Raw genomic sequence first — 16,810 nt, 5'->3', positions numbered from 1 at the left:
CATGGTATTCATAGAGAAGAGTCGGTGAGCTATAGCTGGCACCCTGAACAAGTTACAAATTCCAACTTGCCTACAGAGGGCACTGCATTAGCAGCACAGCTTCGCTCCCAGAAATAATGCAAAACAGGTGATTCGTTGCGCAGCATATTTGCCTTGCTTCACCCTATGCTGGTGATAACTAAACCTGCTCTTCATGAAAGACACAATGGTATATTTAACGGCCGCCAACTAATGCGAGCAGGTGGGACATCCAGCTTAAAATCAATCCAAGGGACAGCATGCTTTATAGTCAGGTGGCTTAGTCACATTTTCCCAAATAATCCTTACCAGCCGGATAAAAGCACTAAATTTGACACAGGGCATCTTTGATATTGTTTTGAACCCGGACTCACGGGAGTACGAGGGTGGGGGTATCCTCCAGTTCTCCTCAGTCTCACCGAGAATCGCAGGCCATTGCACATGAATAACCTCGTGTCATGGCGAGTTGCTAATTTGACCATGTGATGCAGGGTCCTCCGTCTGACAACCATTTATCTAGGAACACGTGATCTCCTTATTGGGGAATCGCGCCCTCGGCGATTGCGCTGTTGATATCTTTATTGGATCGTGATTAATGTGGCCGAGCTTTCCGCTAGCACAATGCCAGACTGATATGAGAGCCAACTAGTTGGAGAATTATAACCTCCCGGCTAATCGACGTACGGAGCATGCTGGACCAATGGAAGAAAGGACAACCATGAGCAGATAGTAAATATAATAAGAACAATTTACTTACAATGAGGGGTACGGGAAGGAAGGAAGGGAACTCAAGGGCTGTAATGGAGTCAAAGGGCAACTGGGGCAGGAAAAGGGGAAATGCAATAAAAAGAGCAATCAAGATGTGCATTTACAAAAAGGGAAAGCAAATGCACAAGTTTCAGATTTCGCTTAACCTACGCATTACTGACGGGATAACAACACAGGGTATCCATCAGACCCCACACACACACACACACACACACACACACACACACACACACACACACACACACACACACACACACACACACACACACACACACACACACACACACACACACACACACACACACACACGGCAGGGTGGCCTCAGCCTACTGGCATGTATGTCGCAGTCACCCTCTCCAGCTTGGTGCCGCACTCTCCAGAATGGCCCCGACACTGCTCTTCACAACCGAGTGTCCACGAGCTCTGTCAGGAGCACGAACCAAAGCATCCAGGACAAGGGAAGAAGCGAAGGTGATGCAGAGCGTCCAGGACCAGCGCAGAAATGAGTGTGAACCAGGGCAGAGTGAGCGAGTGAGGCGCTGAGCGCAGCTTTATAGCCGCTGGGGCAGGCGGTAATAATGAGCCACATGGTAGATCTTTTGAGTCGGCCTGGGACCAGCTATTGGGCCACGTCAGATCCTTTGAGCCGGCTCCATGCCAGCCATTGGAGGGTTCCCCCGCAGCCCCAGCCATTCTGCTGCCCAGCCGAATAGTCACTCATTGGTCCTTCCGTCTGTCGTCAAGAGTGGAGCTCTGCACTTAAAATAGAGAAAATCCCTTTTTACCCCCATGCACCTGGGACAAACCTCACACATCCAAAAATGTCCACAGCACCAAGCCAGGAAATAGGGCAATCATTTCAGGGAGGCTGGGTTGTGTCCTGGTCAGTTTACTGGTCGTGTTCAGGAGGGGAATAAACAGGAATTAGAGAAACGAAATACAGTACAGGGTAGACTGCAATAAATTACATTATAGAGTAGACATCTATACAGACGAACATAAAAACAAGGGCTTTCAACAATAAATGGGAATTTGGGAATTTGGCTTGCATTCCAGAATGCTGGTGTATGCAGCAAACATTGAACGCCATGGCAGTAAAACACACACGCCCGATGCGATGACGGCAGTCACGGTACACATCTTCACGTGCTGTCTCTATTATCCCAGCGGGTTGAGAAGGGGCGCTAACTACCCAACCCAACGCATTTAATTACATAACCCCAATAGGGAAGGCACTATTCTTAACGTTAATGAGAGAAATAACTATTCCAGAGTCGACATGCTGTGTGTGTTTCAATCTTGAAACGTGGTTTATAAAACCACAACAATATATATCAATTCCTTTTGGAGGGGGTTTTGCCCAGTATCCTTATAAATCACAGAAATTCAAGATTGCCGACATTTTTCTGAAAGCACCACTTATCTCTATAAAAACACCAGGAAGGTCATATTCGTGTCAAAACAGTGCTTTTTCAGGTCAAGGAATCTAAATTTAAGCACTACAATACTTTCAGAAAATACCTACTACTTACTACCCAATCACAAATTATTGGCGTCATCGTCGCAGCGATTATGCCCATTTATTGCCAGTTCTGGTAAATAAAAGGGGCATTGTCATCAAAATTTATGAACATCATACAGGGTGTGTCAATAAAAAGTTAACCACATCAAAACGTTATTAACCAATACACTGGGTAATAAAGCCAAAAAATTAACTTGGAAAATGAAAACCAAATCGTGGAGAAATGAAACTCATTATGTATTCATGTGTTTTTTTTGTTGAGGTGTTCGATGTGAGCATCCCCACGCACACAACATGCATTCACATGAACTGTGAAGTTTTCAATGACGTTTCTGCAAGTTTTCATGGTTCCTCTCTGCACATAAGCTTCAACTGCTGCCTTCAGATCAGGTTCAGATCTGCGGTGTTCCTTGTACATGTTACTCTTACAAGTTCCCCAGAGGAAAAAAAAATCCAGTGGACTGAGGGCGGGGCTGTGTGGAGCCCATTCATTTTTCATACACAAACTGAGAACTCGTCTGAATTTTTGACGCAGAAAGGTAATTCTTTTGTTGGCTGAATGCGGGGTAGCACTGGCTTGCATGAACTACTGTCGCCAGAGGGCTGCAGTGCTCATCGATTGTTTCAAGTCTTCATAAAATGCGTTGACAATCGACCGGTATCGTTCTTGATTGATGGTGACCGTTCTTCCATTTTTGTCTTCAAACCAATACGGCCCAAACACACCTCTGTAGCTGACAGCCACAAAAGCAGTGACTTTCCGACCATTAAGCGACTTCTCTTCAACCTCATCTGGACTTTGACTTCCCCAGAAAATGTTGTTGTGTGAATTGACAGCACCATTGATGTGAAAGTGTGCTTCGTCACGAAACCACTCATCGCAAATCCAGTTTGGGTTTGCCCTCCATCTTCTGCTGCAGCATCTCACACATAGCGACTCGTGCTGCTTTATTCCCATCGGTCAATTTATGGGCTGTTGTGATGTGGTAAGGAAAGAGGTTTAAATCTTGTTTCATTATTCTTCTGATACTGCTGGGAGTGAGACCCAGTTTGGCCGATCTTTTTCGATGCGATTTCTTCGGACTTTGCATGACTGACTCACAAACTCGTTCCATGTTTCCTTCACACCGTACACTTCTTGGGCGACTGGACCTTCCTTTGTTAATGTTGAGAATCATCCCTTCACTTTTGAACTTTTTCACAAGTTTCCAAATGGCTGGCTTGCTTGGCTTGTTTCTGGGATTCACTCCATATTCAGTACAGAACCTCAGCTGGACGGAAGCAATTGATTTGGTCTCAAAATACCACTTGACAATATTTACTCTTTGCTCCATAGAAAACGTCATTTTTCCATAGAATCCTTTAGTTATTCTTGAATGACTTCTCCAAAGATCATTGATCACTCCTGCAAAACAAAAAATAATAATTAAGGTGTTGACAAAGTACAAAGGTCATTTGAAGCGGTTAACCTTTTACTGTGACACCCTGAATCATCTAAATCAGCTACACTCATAAATGTGAAAACTATGGTAATGTAATATCTCTTCAGCTGTCGTAGTAATCTAAATGGATGTATTCCTACCATCGGTATTCCTCGTCTATACAAATAAATGTCAATGTGTGTCAATGTGTCTCCTCCATAACTAGAAAAAACATACAACCTCGCAGGCTGAAACTTTGCATGCACACGAAGAATGCTCCAAGGAAGTGGAAGAGTGAAAATGGGGTGTTTGGGTTAATTAAAACACCCCTTTTGAAGATAATTAACAGCCTTATTTAATTACATCCTTTATCAGGCACCACTCCCCGATGGGGTCTTTCAGCATATCCAAGGCAATTTCGCTGGGGTCTGAAGCCACCATGTATTTTGGCCTGCTCAACTATGCCATGATTTGGAACAGGCTGCAACGATTTCTTAACGAGAAAGTTTCTGTTTTTTTTTTCCCCACTTTCCTCACTCATATTATCGAATGCCTGTTCATCACAGTTACGAATCGTTGTATACATCACTTTTTTAAGTGCTATAGTTTTCAAATTAGGAACTTGAAGCAATTTCATACATTATACGAGATGATTTTCCACGATCTACTCTCACGGACTAATTAAAGTATATCAAAATATTATTTCGGTTTTGAGGATTGGATATCGTCCGGACTAAATAAGTGTCAAAATCTGTTGTGAATTCTGATAATTTAAAGAAATAACGAGTCTTATGACTAAGCCGATAGACCTATTTACTTTAAGCAAGCAAGGTTATGGTCCCCCCTTTATACAGAGACATGACAGAAGTAAATAGACACCATTATTTAACATTTGAAGTACATTTGATCCATTCTAATACATACACTAGTATATTGTAGAATTGCCATTTGCAGATTTCAATGCTTTTACTCTGTCAGACATAGAACTAACGAGTTCCGAAATTTTCTCGAAGGATTTCTGTCCAGGCTTCACACAAACGGTTGAGCAATTCTGCCCATGATGTTGGTTTCCTGAACTTTTTCCACACAGCTTGATCCAATATGGCCCAGAGGTGTTCAATGGGATTCATGTCAGGAGACAGACTTGGTCATGGAAGTCACTTGATCCCATTTCTGTCCTGCCATTCTTTGGTCTTTTTTGTTGTGTGGCATGGAGCTCCATCTAACATGAACAGAGTGTTGTTTTTGATCATCTGACCAGTGGAGAAGACAGGGAGAAGTCCATCCTCAAGGATAGAAATGTATATTGTAGAGTTGATGTTGTCAACACACTCCACAAGTTCTGACCAACCAGTGCTCCAGATTGCTCCCCACACCATCACTGAAAAACCACCGTGTTTGACAGTTTGCTGCAATCGGTTCAAAGAGAACTCTTGACTGGGAAGTCTCCAGACCCATAAGGGTCCACTCTCAGAAGATTGAGCAAATTGGGACTCATCAGAAAAAAATGACAGTTTGTCAAAACTCCAAGGGTCTGTTGGCCATCTCGTCAGCCCACTTCATTCTCCTTTGAATGTTGGCTGGTCCAAGAAGAGGTTTTCTCCTAGCTGCTCTCCCAGAGTAGCGCAGTTAATGAAGGAACCGTATGGCAGTTCTTGAACTAACTTGGATCTCCTCTGCAACATCTGCTGCCTTGCAATGGGGAGTTTTCTCAGTGGACCACTTGACAGCTCGAAGACACCTTTCTGAGGGCCCAGATTGACCAGAACAGGAAGCTGTGGTTTCCTTGCCTTCGATGGTGAATTGCACAATCACCCGATTGACCATAGAAAGTGGAATGCCAAGGTTCTGAGCTATCTGAAGCTGGCTGACTCCACCTTCCGATTGGCCAACAATTCGTCCTCTTTGAAAATCGGAAAGTTTGTGTGCTCCCTGGGTTCGAGGAATAGTTAATTGTCATTCAATACCCAGGAATTCGTTTCTGTATAGAACTAGTCAAATGTTAGGACAAATCACTGAGTAAAACTGCGTTATACAGATTAAATGAAGAAATTTAAGGTGTCTATTTACTTCTGTCATGTCTCTGTAGTTGTACAATGAGCCATCAAAAAGTATTAAACTATTCAAATAACCCATTTATGTAAGTAAACTCCCAAACAAAATGTGTACAATGGGAAAAGTTGCACCCAAAATGTAAAAATCAGCAACAACGAATATAAATAAAAATCCGAGAAATAGTTCAAAATAAGCAAATGAAACATCATATTTATTGAAGAAATATTCAGGGTCCTCGTGATTACCAAGTCATACGTGATAATAAGTGCAAAAACGACGTGGTGTCGTGAATAAATCAATAATCATTGTCAATGAAAAAAAAATCATTCATCATTATATTTCTTTACCCGTCATCCTTAGTGGCACATTAAAAAACAAAGCAATGATTGAATACATGTTGTTATATAATCTTTGAAGGAAAAACAAAATTGAGTCTTAGAGAATTCTGACTGAATCAAGTGCTTAGGAAGTCCCCGGCTGCATCTTCTGCTCTCGCCAATCCAGCTGTGCCTCTTCCAGCTTTCGCACGAACCACTGGAATGCAAAAAAATAAAAAAGGACAAAAGCAACATACTTGTCTTATTTCATTGTGATGACATCAGAAAATGTCACATTAAATATTGAGTGAGGCAGTGGTGAATGGCATATGCCCTTGAAGGTGATATGGTGATTACCTCTGCAGTTCTTGCATCTGGGAAAACAATGTTTTTTGCTTTGTCCGTCTGAAAAAGAAAAGAACACGAATGAGGATTGATGCAATGTAACCAGTTGAAATGTGCATTCTCAGTTGAATGACATTTCACCAAGTGTTCAATTCAGTCTTAAAGAAAACTTCATCAAGGGAATGTGCTTCAAGTTTCGTTGCATTTCCTGTTTATAAAACTTCTTGTTTAACTATTTTTTGGGATTCAAAGTCGAGACTCATGGAGAAGCGAGAACATAGAATTAATCAGGATGTAACAAAACAAAAGGAACAGCAGAAAGAGAGTGGGGAAACACATTAACAGCAGGGTTGAGGGACAAAATAGAAGGAAACTTGGGCAAACTAGAAGGGAACTCGGTAGAGTGCATACCTGCGCCACGTAATGCCTGATCCACGAGAACATATCGGGCCCAATACATTTTTGAAATATCATGCAATACAGGACTATATTGCTTTTGGCCCAATCTCTCAATGGTATGCCTGGTGTTGGCTTAATGGTTAGGGTGGCAGGCTTTGGATCCAAGGGTACTGAGTTCTAATCCTGCTCAGCTGTTGACTTAATAACAGGTGGGATTAACTCGGCCTGTCATCCTTCCGAGGTCGGCAAAATGAGTGCCAGCATGCTGCGAAACTGTGTCGGAGGGTCGACCCATCCAGTATTGTTCCCAATAGCCAAGGAGACTGCTTAAGCAGCACCAACACTCTGCAAAGAGTATGGTCCCAATCTTCTCCTCCTCTCAATGGTGAAGAATCACTTTAAAAATTAAATAATTCTCGTATCCAGATCTCGTATCCAGATTCAGATCTTCACCAAAATTGAATCAATTCTTCCTTGTCACACACCCACCATGTCCACCAAGTTTTGGCTGAATCCGTCCACAACTTTTTGAAATGTCATGCTATATATCGTTTTTGGCCCCATCTCTCAATGGTGAAGATTCACTTTAAAAATTGGAGTAGTTGGATCCAGATCTAGATCTTCACCAAAATCTAATCAGTTCGTCCTTGTCGCACACAACCTGTCCACAACTTTTTGAGATATCTTGCACACAAACAAACAAACGGACAAACAAACAAACAGAAAGGGGTGAAAACATAACCTCCTCCACCTTCAGTGGCAGAGGGAAGGGTATAAGGGAAGTGGGGAAAAATGAGGGGGTAAGGGAGGACACTCAAGATGGACAACATGGATACAGAAACAATCTCAGGAAGGAAAAACTGGAAATTTGAAACGAGATGGGCTTGAGGAGGGTTAATGAGGGTTGAAAAAGATCATGGTTTTGAATGGGGGTGGGGGGGGTGATCTGAGATGGTATCGAACAGCTGTCATGAAGACCTGGTGGGAATAATGAGATTGAAGAGAATGTGGAAGTTCATTCCACAGGTGGGGGGGGGAAACGAGGAATGAACGAGTGAAGGTGAGCAGTCATTCTGGATTTTGGGAGTTTCACAAGAAGGAAGTTGCTGGTGGACCAGGTGCGTCCTGCAGAAAACTGGAGGAGATGTGTGGGAGGACGACAAAGCATGGAAAGAGCAGAGGATGCAAGACCAGGAGGGAGGTAGGAGACAATATAAACCAGCTTGAATGAATTAGAGTTGAATTTTCATTGTTAGATCTTTAAATGCTTCATTATTTTCCAGAATGCCCTCTTATTGTAGACCCCTTGTTTTAAGCTGTCATCTTTACTCTGCAAATTGCATGGGAATAGCAGGTTTAAATCAAATTCAACTCCATTTAAACAAAACCCAGGTTAGACATCGCAATGGCAAACATGCTCCTAAATGAGCCACCGGTTGCAACCATTGTAATGAGCATCACAAAGACAAGTGTGGTGTCAGCTTTGTGGTGTTGTATTCTAAATTAGACGGAAACACAGAACCTTCAGGAATACAGTGACTCTCTCATTTTGACACGCCACAGGCATAACTGTCTCAAGAGGGTATTGCCACACACAGTCCAGCTGCTCAAGAACGTCTCTCTTCAGAAGCATAAGACGTCTACGGGGAAGGGGTGACATTTCAGGTGGGATTTATCTGGCAAATGCAAATTTCAACAACTTTCCAAAATGTTTGTCACATTTCCATTTACATTGCCCTCTGGCACCTCAAATAAATTCATCAAAGGGAAATGGAGGTCTCATTATGATGTCATACCTGTTTGTAATCAACACCAACTTGACGTTGTCTGGGCTCAGAGAAACATGTGCAAAGTATCGATCGGATGAATATTGTCCATCCTCTGCAGTCTTGAGGAGTGGAGGTTCAGGGAAGATGAAAAGGATCTTATAGAAAGTAGTTGAGTGTTGTCATTATAACATAAGCAAATAGCGAAACTCAAATGGGAGACATGGTGGAGACCCTTGAGCAAATTTAAACCAAAATCCTATTTAATCAATCCTTGGCTATACCATCATTGGAGGATAGCTATTCGGGAGGTTTTGAATTGAATATCGCCATATGAGATTAGTCAAGCAAAGCATTTCATATTAAAAAAAAAAAAAAAAAAAATCCAGAAAGGAACAACCACCGGCCATCCTGTGAATTATTTTATGCATGACAGAAATTAAGAAATGATGGAGAACCTGCAAGAGGAGGTTTGCCTCGCTCTCTCGAGATGTGAACGAGCGAACTATGCCGTCAGCTCTGATGACTCGAGGAGGGCGGATACGGTGAATGTTTTCAGACGATTCAGCCACCCTGGACATCGGAGGAGAGTAAAAAACAGCAAATTTTTGTTCCCATTGTCTGCTATTCCATTTCTCATCTCCATTTATGATATCATTGTACAACTCTCCATAATACTGAATGAATACGAATACGATCCCACCTTCTCAAATCCCTTTGCCAAAATATTAATGTTCAGCATCAGATCCCTTTGTGCCAGCTCTTCAGGTCATTTTCACATCGGCCGGGATTGAAACAAGAGACTTACCATGATATTTGTTTCACAGTACTTTTTATAAACAGTAGTTAGAGTCATCAGATTTGGCCAATGTGACAGCCAAAGGCCAGACACACAGGTGAAGATCGATACCTTAGACGTAGTACATTATGTTCCCACATTGCAAATCTGATTCACCCCAAATGACAAAGAATCAGAAGAAGAGCCAGAAAAAAAAAGAAGTATTAAGATTCACAGTGGGATCTTCATTCTCAAATTAAACACTAGGCTGAAACTTGAAAATTATTACACAATATACCGAGGAATGAAGTAACATTTGGATGCGATCTACCAAGGGGTGTCATAAGTCACGTTATCCCCGATATGTATCATTTATGTATATGTCTGTTACATATGTATAATTGCACAACAGATGACTTGAAGCAGGGTGTATGGAATGTGTTTTCAACCATCTCCCAAAACAAAAATATGTTCCGTTCAATATCAATGAGAACATGTAGACGTATTAAACTGTGATATGAAAATGATGGTGCGCACACTGATGTTCTTGAGACTTAAAATGCCATTATATGTGTATGCAAACGTGATGAAGTATTAATAAATACAGCTATATCAGTGTCCACATACATTCCATACGTATATATTCTCAACCTCCATACAAGTAGTGGTGTAATGCAGAATGTTGAGGAACCGGAGCCCTGCAAAAATGTCGGCCATAACATCATCGCCAAATCTACCGTCACATCAAGTTTTAACATGACACTAACCATTTGAGTCCCCAAAATGAATGATAAATGAAATATGCACATTTGGCCAGAATAAACAAAAGCTTAACACTCAATTCAGAATCCCCATTTCAGAAAAAGTCAGATTAGTTGGTCTCCACTCTCGAACCACTGTTTTTAGACAAAAACTATGTATTGTAATAAATAAAAATAGGGGCCATACCCCTAGGCGCTCAACTGGTAATACTGAGGAGGAAGTCAACGTGGAACGGCATCAGCAAAATGTACCAATGAACCAATGCCATAGCAAATACCTATTTTGGGGGGGCAACCCCACCCCACCCCCGCCCCCCCCATATACTCCCTTAGGCCCTGATTTTATAAATAACATGAACAAACTTTGGTACATCATGGTTGATGAAGGTTGTGGTCAAGTTTCATCAAAATTGTATGTGTAGTTTTGGAGAAGTGTGTTAATGTGTATTAATGGACAGAGGTTTGGAGAAATCCCTTTGACGACCATCACCTCTTGAGCCCCTCCAGTGTGCTGCTGGCCATGTCCACAACGCCTCCTGTGGGACGTGCCACAACTCCCACGAGTCCTTTTCCAATACCCTTAAAGAAGCCAGCAGCTCCTTCTTTTTTCGCTCCTGTTGTACAAGGGAGAGAAAATGATCAACTCAAATGATGAACCAAAAAATAAATCCCTAATTTATGTTGTTCCCAAGAGTTGTGCTCGCTGTTAATACACAAGACAAGTTATTAGCTGAATATCAACAAATACGTTTTTCTTTTTTGTCCACAAATAAGACAAAGCATTCAAAACTAAGGCAACAATGATATAATGCAACATCCACATTCCTTAAAAAAATGTAATTGCAAATCCTATTAAACCTCAAGCAGGGAATATTGCCATGGTGCTAGCACATAATGGCCGAGCCTTTGAGACACACCATGGGATGATACTATCCATAACCTTTTTACTTATGGGAAAGCAGACCAGCTTAAAACTCGGTGGTATCAGAGAGCGTCCGCTTTGAATCCAGGTCAGCAGTTCGAACTCCAGCCGTGTCCCACCAAAAACTAAATATAGAACCAATAGTCCTGTAGCTCACCTGGCTGGTTGCAAAAAGCGGAATGACAGATGATTCAGGGTGAAAATAAGAGCTATATTTATAATACACTTTTAGGTCAGGTAGTATTGACATGACATTCACAGTAGTGCAACTCCCTGCTGTCTATGAGCTTGAATTTTCAAGATATTGCCTACTTCTGGGATGATGATGTTACGTTGTGTCAAATTTAGCCAGATTTGACAAGGTGCAACTCCAAGGTATCTATAATTCATATTTTCTAAGATATTGCCCACCTTCTGTATCATAATGGCGACGGCATTGGATTTTGGATCAGCATCTTCTTTTTCTATTCCATTCCTTTGGTCATCCAATTTTTCATCCCTTTGTTCATTTTGTCTCCTCAATTCACTCATTAATTGTTTTAACATGACCTGGAGAGTCATCGCACCCACTCCTTGTGTCTCATCCTCCACCACTGTGGGAGAGGAGGGGCTGACGCTTGGGACGGGGGAGGCTCCAACCCTATCATCATGACTCAACACTCCCCCCCCCCATCCCCGGCTTGCTTCCTTCCAGTGGGTCACTATCTAGTACAATCATCGCTATTTCATGCTCATACGCCATTTTGTGCACACGTCTAGTCTCCTCAGAAGAGAAAAAAAAACAATTATTTCCCTTCAATTTCCAAGTGTTCTCCCCCCCCCCCCAACACCAATTAACTATGCAATTTGTACCTTGTTTTCTACAACTCCCTCTCCCTCAATGGTAGAGAGGTGATCGTTTAACAGTATAGATTCCCAATTCTTTTTTTCATTTTCTTTTTTAAAGCTTAACTCGCTCCAGGACCAAATGTCATGGTCCTGATGGATTAAAAAATCCCACCCCGATGCCACATGGCCTGGGGGAGGAGAGGGGGGCTCGAAAATGCCCACTACCTGACTCCAGTTATCGTAGTTCAAATCCTGTGGTCCCGAGGGAGTCGGGGGGGGGGGTTCATGTCCCACTCCTGATCAACGGTTGTCATGTCCAGAGGGTTTAAACCCGACCTGGACAGATGGCCAAACTTCTCCCTTCGAGGCTTACAGCCGAGACTCGGAGATTAATACACTTGCATACGCGGGAAAGAAATGGCAGTAAAGGACGGAGGTACATGGGTTGTACTCGACCCACAACAGATACATGGACACAAACAAATGAAATAGAACAAATCATAATTTAATAACAATAATCAAATATGGCTTATAGCCGAGATTCTGAGATTAATGCACGCACGGGAAAGAAATGGCAGTAAATGACGGAGGTACATGGGTTCTATTCGACCCACAACAGATACATGGACACAAACAAATGAAATAGAACAAATCATAATTTAATAACAATAATCAAATATGTGCAATGACAATAATTCAAATTAGAATAATGAAAGAAAATTGTGATGTAAACTTAATCTAAACCTGATTGAGGCACCTCCACACAGATTTAAACACAGACAAGAGAACAGAATAATAAAATAAAAATCCCTCCTTTTTCCCGGCACTTTGCTGTGTGCCAGAGATGGTCTTCATGAAACGTAGAATCGAGGCGCCTCGTCGTGCACGTGCAAACGCGCCCTCAAAAATGGTGCTTGGCCGCTCTCTCACTGTGGTACGAACATACGTCAGGCAATTTGTGAGCGGGATTCAACACCAAGGCTCAGAAACCCCATGCAGCTTTCTCGTGCATCGATCGTCCTCACCGACTCACTGCTTTTCAGAATGGCTGCCGCCCCCTTCGGTTACATACACGAGGCTTGGAGTCTGTTCCTCATGACCCAACCAAGAGTCAAAGGCCAGCGTCTTGCTTCACCACATGAGCTAAAATCGCCTCAGCACAAATACGATAATCATGCTGTCTTCCTCATGCGATGAAGGAAAGCCATTTAGTCGTGCCATGATTTTTCACACCATCTCCAAGCTACATTCTTGTCTCTCGACTGCGTGCGTCCTTTACTCCGCACTCAACCCCTCTTCACTCTGGCTTTGTACGTGCGCTCTCAATCTCTTGCGATCTCTCACGATAACTGCGCAACGAACCCACAAAGCCACCACCTCTCGGCTACTTGCTCCCTGACGTCACGCCCATCAATCATCAGTCTCGGGGGCGTGACTTTGCCGCCGTCACCCTTGGAAATGGAGCCTCTCCAGACCTGGTCATGCAGCTTGGCTGCAATGGGCATTGCCGTTACGAAAACGTAATTCTATCATTGCTGGTTGGCAACACAAAATGACAGATGACAGATGACAGATACAAAAACATAGGGAAAAGTCACAGAGGGGGCAATTACATACTGGGGGAATTATCCTTAATCCCAATCTAATTAGCACTGCCACCCCTGCACCCCCCCTCTGTGATGATACGTAACACTTCAGCTCACAGTTTCCCTACTTATTTACATCGAGGGGAGAGGGGGAGAGAGATGAGTAGAACAGACACATCAAATTCTTGTAACTTGAACTATGGTTGACAAAATATTTTAAAGAGCACATGATCTTTGAACTTTGACCTTTTGAATATAAAATCAAATCAGTAAATCTTTGTTTTGCATTCCATACTTCTAGCAAGTTTGGTTGAAATCCCTTTAGTGGTTCACAAGTTATCATGGGAACAAAATAGCGATAACGGATGGATGTACGGATGGACAGCAAACCTGAAAGCTTAATGCCTCTGGCTTACAGATACGTAGCCATAAAAATTCAGCAAAGCAACCACACTCTCACCTTCCACGGGCTTTGTGATGATCCCCGTCACTCCTCCAACGACTCCCTATACAAAAACAGAGCCAAAACTTTAACTTCAAATAACTCATCCCACAACTAGCAAGTTAACAAGGACTGTGGAATGCCAGATTTATAGCAAATGTCAATAAATATACGACAGCAATTCAATTTCGACAAAAATTTACCAAATGATACACAAGGTAACACAACTCATTGTGCATGGTGGAGAACATCCAAGTATGAAAAAGGGAGATCACAGGTTTGTTGACAAAAAAAAAAAAATTAAGACAGGTTTGTTGAACAGTTGACAAAAGGAAAAAGTTTTTCAGCCAGTGCTAAACCCTGTCAAGAGCTCATACATGGATAAATTGGCATGAAAGGCTGAGGGACAAGCAAAATGCTGAAAATCTCATGCAGAAGAACACCTATTGTTGAACATACCAAATACAGCCGTGGCCAAAAATATTGGCACCCTTGCAAACGATGAACTGTTCTGAAATGGCCAGCAATGAGTCCACATCATTAAAGGCAACGATATTGCCTTTAATGATTTTTAACCCTGGCTCCCAAGAGGAAAACTGTTACTAGTGGTGAACTAAATGCAAAAAAGTCGAGCAAAGTGAAGGTTTTGGATAAACTTGGTCGAGGCGAGAGTGCGTTTATTTTTATTCATTCACTGGTGTTAGGAGCTGCAGAACAATTTATAAAACAAACACATTAACAGTTTACAAAAGGAAACTATTTAGGAGATTATGTAATGGAGGAGGAAAGATAGGGGCTTTGGCACTGACAGGATGGCATGGGGTTATACACACTTCCCTCTAAGCTGTCTCGCCCGGGTTAAAACCCCCCGACCCAACTATAACCTGTCATTCTGGTGTTTCACAGGCAAGGCGATTCATCAATGCGTGTGCGGTCCCTCGGATGGATGTTAAACTGGGAATCCCATCTGCCGGCATTAGTTGGTGGACGTTTAAGACCCCACGGTGTCTTTTGCTAAGAGGAGGCAAGCTATCACCAGCACCACGAACAAATTCTAATTTCCTGCCCTAACGACTGCTGGGAAGGCAAGAGCAAACCACGTAGTATTGCCCTTGCTCAGGAAACTACGTCGGTAGCACCAACACTCTGTTACGATTATGGTGCATGAGAGAGAAAGAGAAAGAGAAAGAGAAAGAGAAAGAGAAAGAGAAAGAGAAAGAGAAAGAGAGAGAGAAAAGAGAGAGAAAAAGAGAAAGAGAAAGAGAAAGAGATATAGAGAGATAGAGAGAGTGAGTGGTGGGGGTTTTGGACAAATTACAGAAGGGAAGGGCCGTGTTTAATCTGCTTCAATGCAGCAGGACACTTCATTGCAAAGATGATATATATTTATTTTACATGTTAATTACCTCCGCCACCGAAAGTAGAAGGAGGTTATGTTTTCACCCCTGTCTGTCTGTTTGTCTGTGTGCAGGATATCTCAAAAAGTTTTGGAGATATTTGGATGAAATTTGGTGGGCAGGTTGGGTGTGTGACAAGGACGAGCTGATTAGATTTTGGTGAAGATCCCAATATGGATACTAGAATTTTAAAGTGATTGTTCACCATTGAGAGATAGGGACAAAAATCGATATGAAGTAACAATATCTCAAAAAGTTTTGGACGGATTCAGATGAAACTTGGTGCACAGGTTGAGTGTGTGACAAGGACGAATCGATTCGATTTTGGTGAAAATCCGAATCTGGATCCTAATACGAGAATTATTTAATTTTTTAAAAAGTGATTCTTCACCATTGAGAGATCGGGCCAAAATTATATCTCGCACGATATCTCAAAAATGTATTGGGCCCGATATGTTCTCGTGGATCAAGCATTGCGTGGCGGAGGCATGCGCTCTTCCGAGTTCCCTTCCAGTTTCATTTGAGATGTGTTTATTTTTGGCTGTCACCCACCTTCCTCTATATTTTCTGGAAGCCTGGGAACCTAAACTCCTTATTACCAAAAGGAATTGGTTTTAATTATCGTGGCATTTTCCAGGAAACAAACCCAACCCATGATATTTAAGGGTTTACTTTACATGTAAACAAGCAATACTTAAAATTTGCACCGAAACACTTAACACTGTTACCTGTAAATGACAGATGTTGACGACTTCCTACCACTGTCTATCATCAGTACAGCACTAGCAAAAAAAACTGCACTGTCCGTAAACGACAAAAACGCAATGAGACACTTCAAATTATACTGCCATAAACCTTGGAAACACCCACAAGCGATCGTGCCATGTAAGATCACATGATGCGCTGTTGTATTTAGTCACATGACTCTCCATGAGCAGGAGCGAAGCTCGACGGGGTGAATATTGCTTATGGACATTATCGTTTACAAAAATTTACAACAATTTTATTATTTTTCCTAGGATTACATCAGATTACATCAGCCTTGAGTTACATCACTGTGCAAAATCAGCTTTCCAGCCCACCTAGAAAGTTCGAAACATTTATATCAATGAGTGGTTAGAAAGAGCTTTAATAAGCGAGCAAATGTATAAATGTCTTTGATTGGGTCTTGCATCTCTTTATACACATTTCCTATTGTTCAAAATTATAATTACGAAAAAAGTTAAAAGGAATTGTCTTTAAGAGAAATTATAGCAGTGAAAATCATCAAACAAAAGGAATGATTGTAAAATTTATTTTGAGGAAACTAATCCACAAGACATTCATCTTCATGAGACAATTAAACTATGGTTACAACTAGACTTTTTAGAAGGGTGTACATTTTACATTCAATGAATTTTCACAAATCAGAATTGAGAAAGCATAAGTTCACTGCCCTAAGAAACAAAATGAGGCTGACGTTTCGGGGTGTTGCTCTTCATCATA

At 42.0% G+C, this 16,810-nt stretch overlaps 1 protein-coding gene across 2 annotated transcripts in view; it reads right to left on the bottom strand.

Moving 5' to 3' along the window:
• Positions 1 to 1,044: 1,044 nt before the first annotated feature.
• The window catches only part of LOC147023373 (intermembrane lipid transfer protein VPS13C-like), a 52,011-nt gene continuing 36,245 nt past the window's right edge, over positions 1,045 to 16,810 (bottom strand). Inside the window, exons 14-21 of one of the 2 annotated variants that reach the window (XM_085888720.1) lie at positions 13,947 to 13,992; positions 10,641 to 10,764; positions 9,070 to 9,184; positions 8,642 to 8,733; positions 8,368 to 8,485; positions 6,459 to 6,506; positions 6,235 to 6,318; positions 1,045 to 3,713 (exon numbers count right to left, since the gene is read on the bottom strand). In XM_085888720.1, the coding sequence (XP_085744846.1) occupies positions 6,247 to 6,318; positions 6,459 to 6,506; positions 8,368 to 8,485; positions 8,642 to 8,733; positions 9,070 to 9,184; positions 10,641 to 10,764; positions 13,947 to 13,992 (615 nt within the window). In that variant the 3' untranslated portion in view covers positions 1,045 to 3,713; positions 6,235 to 6,246. Of the gene's footprint in view, positions 3,714 to 5,967; positions 6,319 to 6,458; positions 6,507 to 8,367; positions 8,486 to 8,641; positions 8,734 to 9,069; positions 9,185 to 10,640; positions 10,765 to 13,946; positions 13,993 to 16,810 lie in introns of those variants that run through there. The other variant, XM_085888719.1, reaches the window with a different exon arrangement.

The sequence above is a fragment of the Eptatretus burgeri genome, chromosome 7, assembly GCF_056783735.1.
Source record: "Eptatretus burgeri isolate ZD-2024b chromosome 7, Ebu_testis_v1, whole genome shotgun sequence".
In the NCBI taxonomy this organism is placed as follows: Eukaryota; Metazoa; Chordata; class Myxini; order Myxiniformes; family Myxinidae; genus Eptatretus; species Eptatretus burgeri.
The sequence above is the reverse complement of the archived record's forward strand: the minus strand, read 5'-3'. Positions and strand labels throughout refer to the sequence as shown.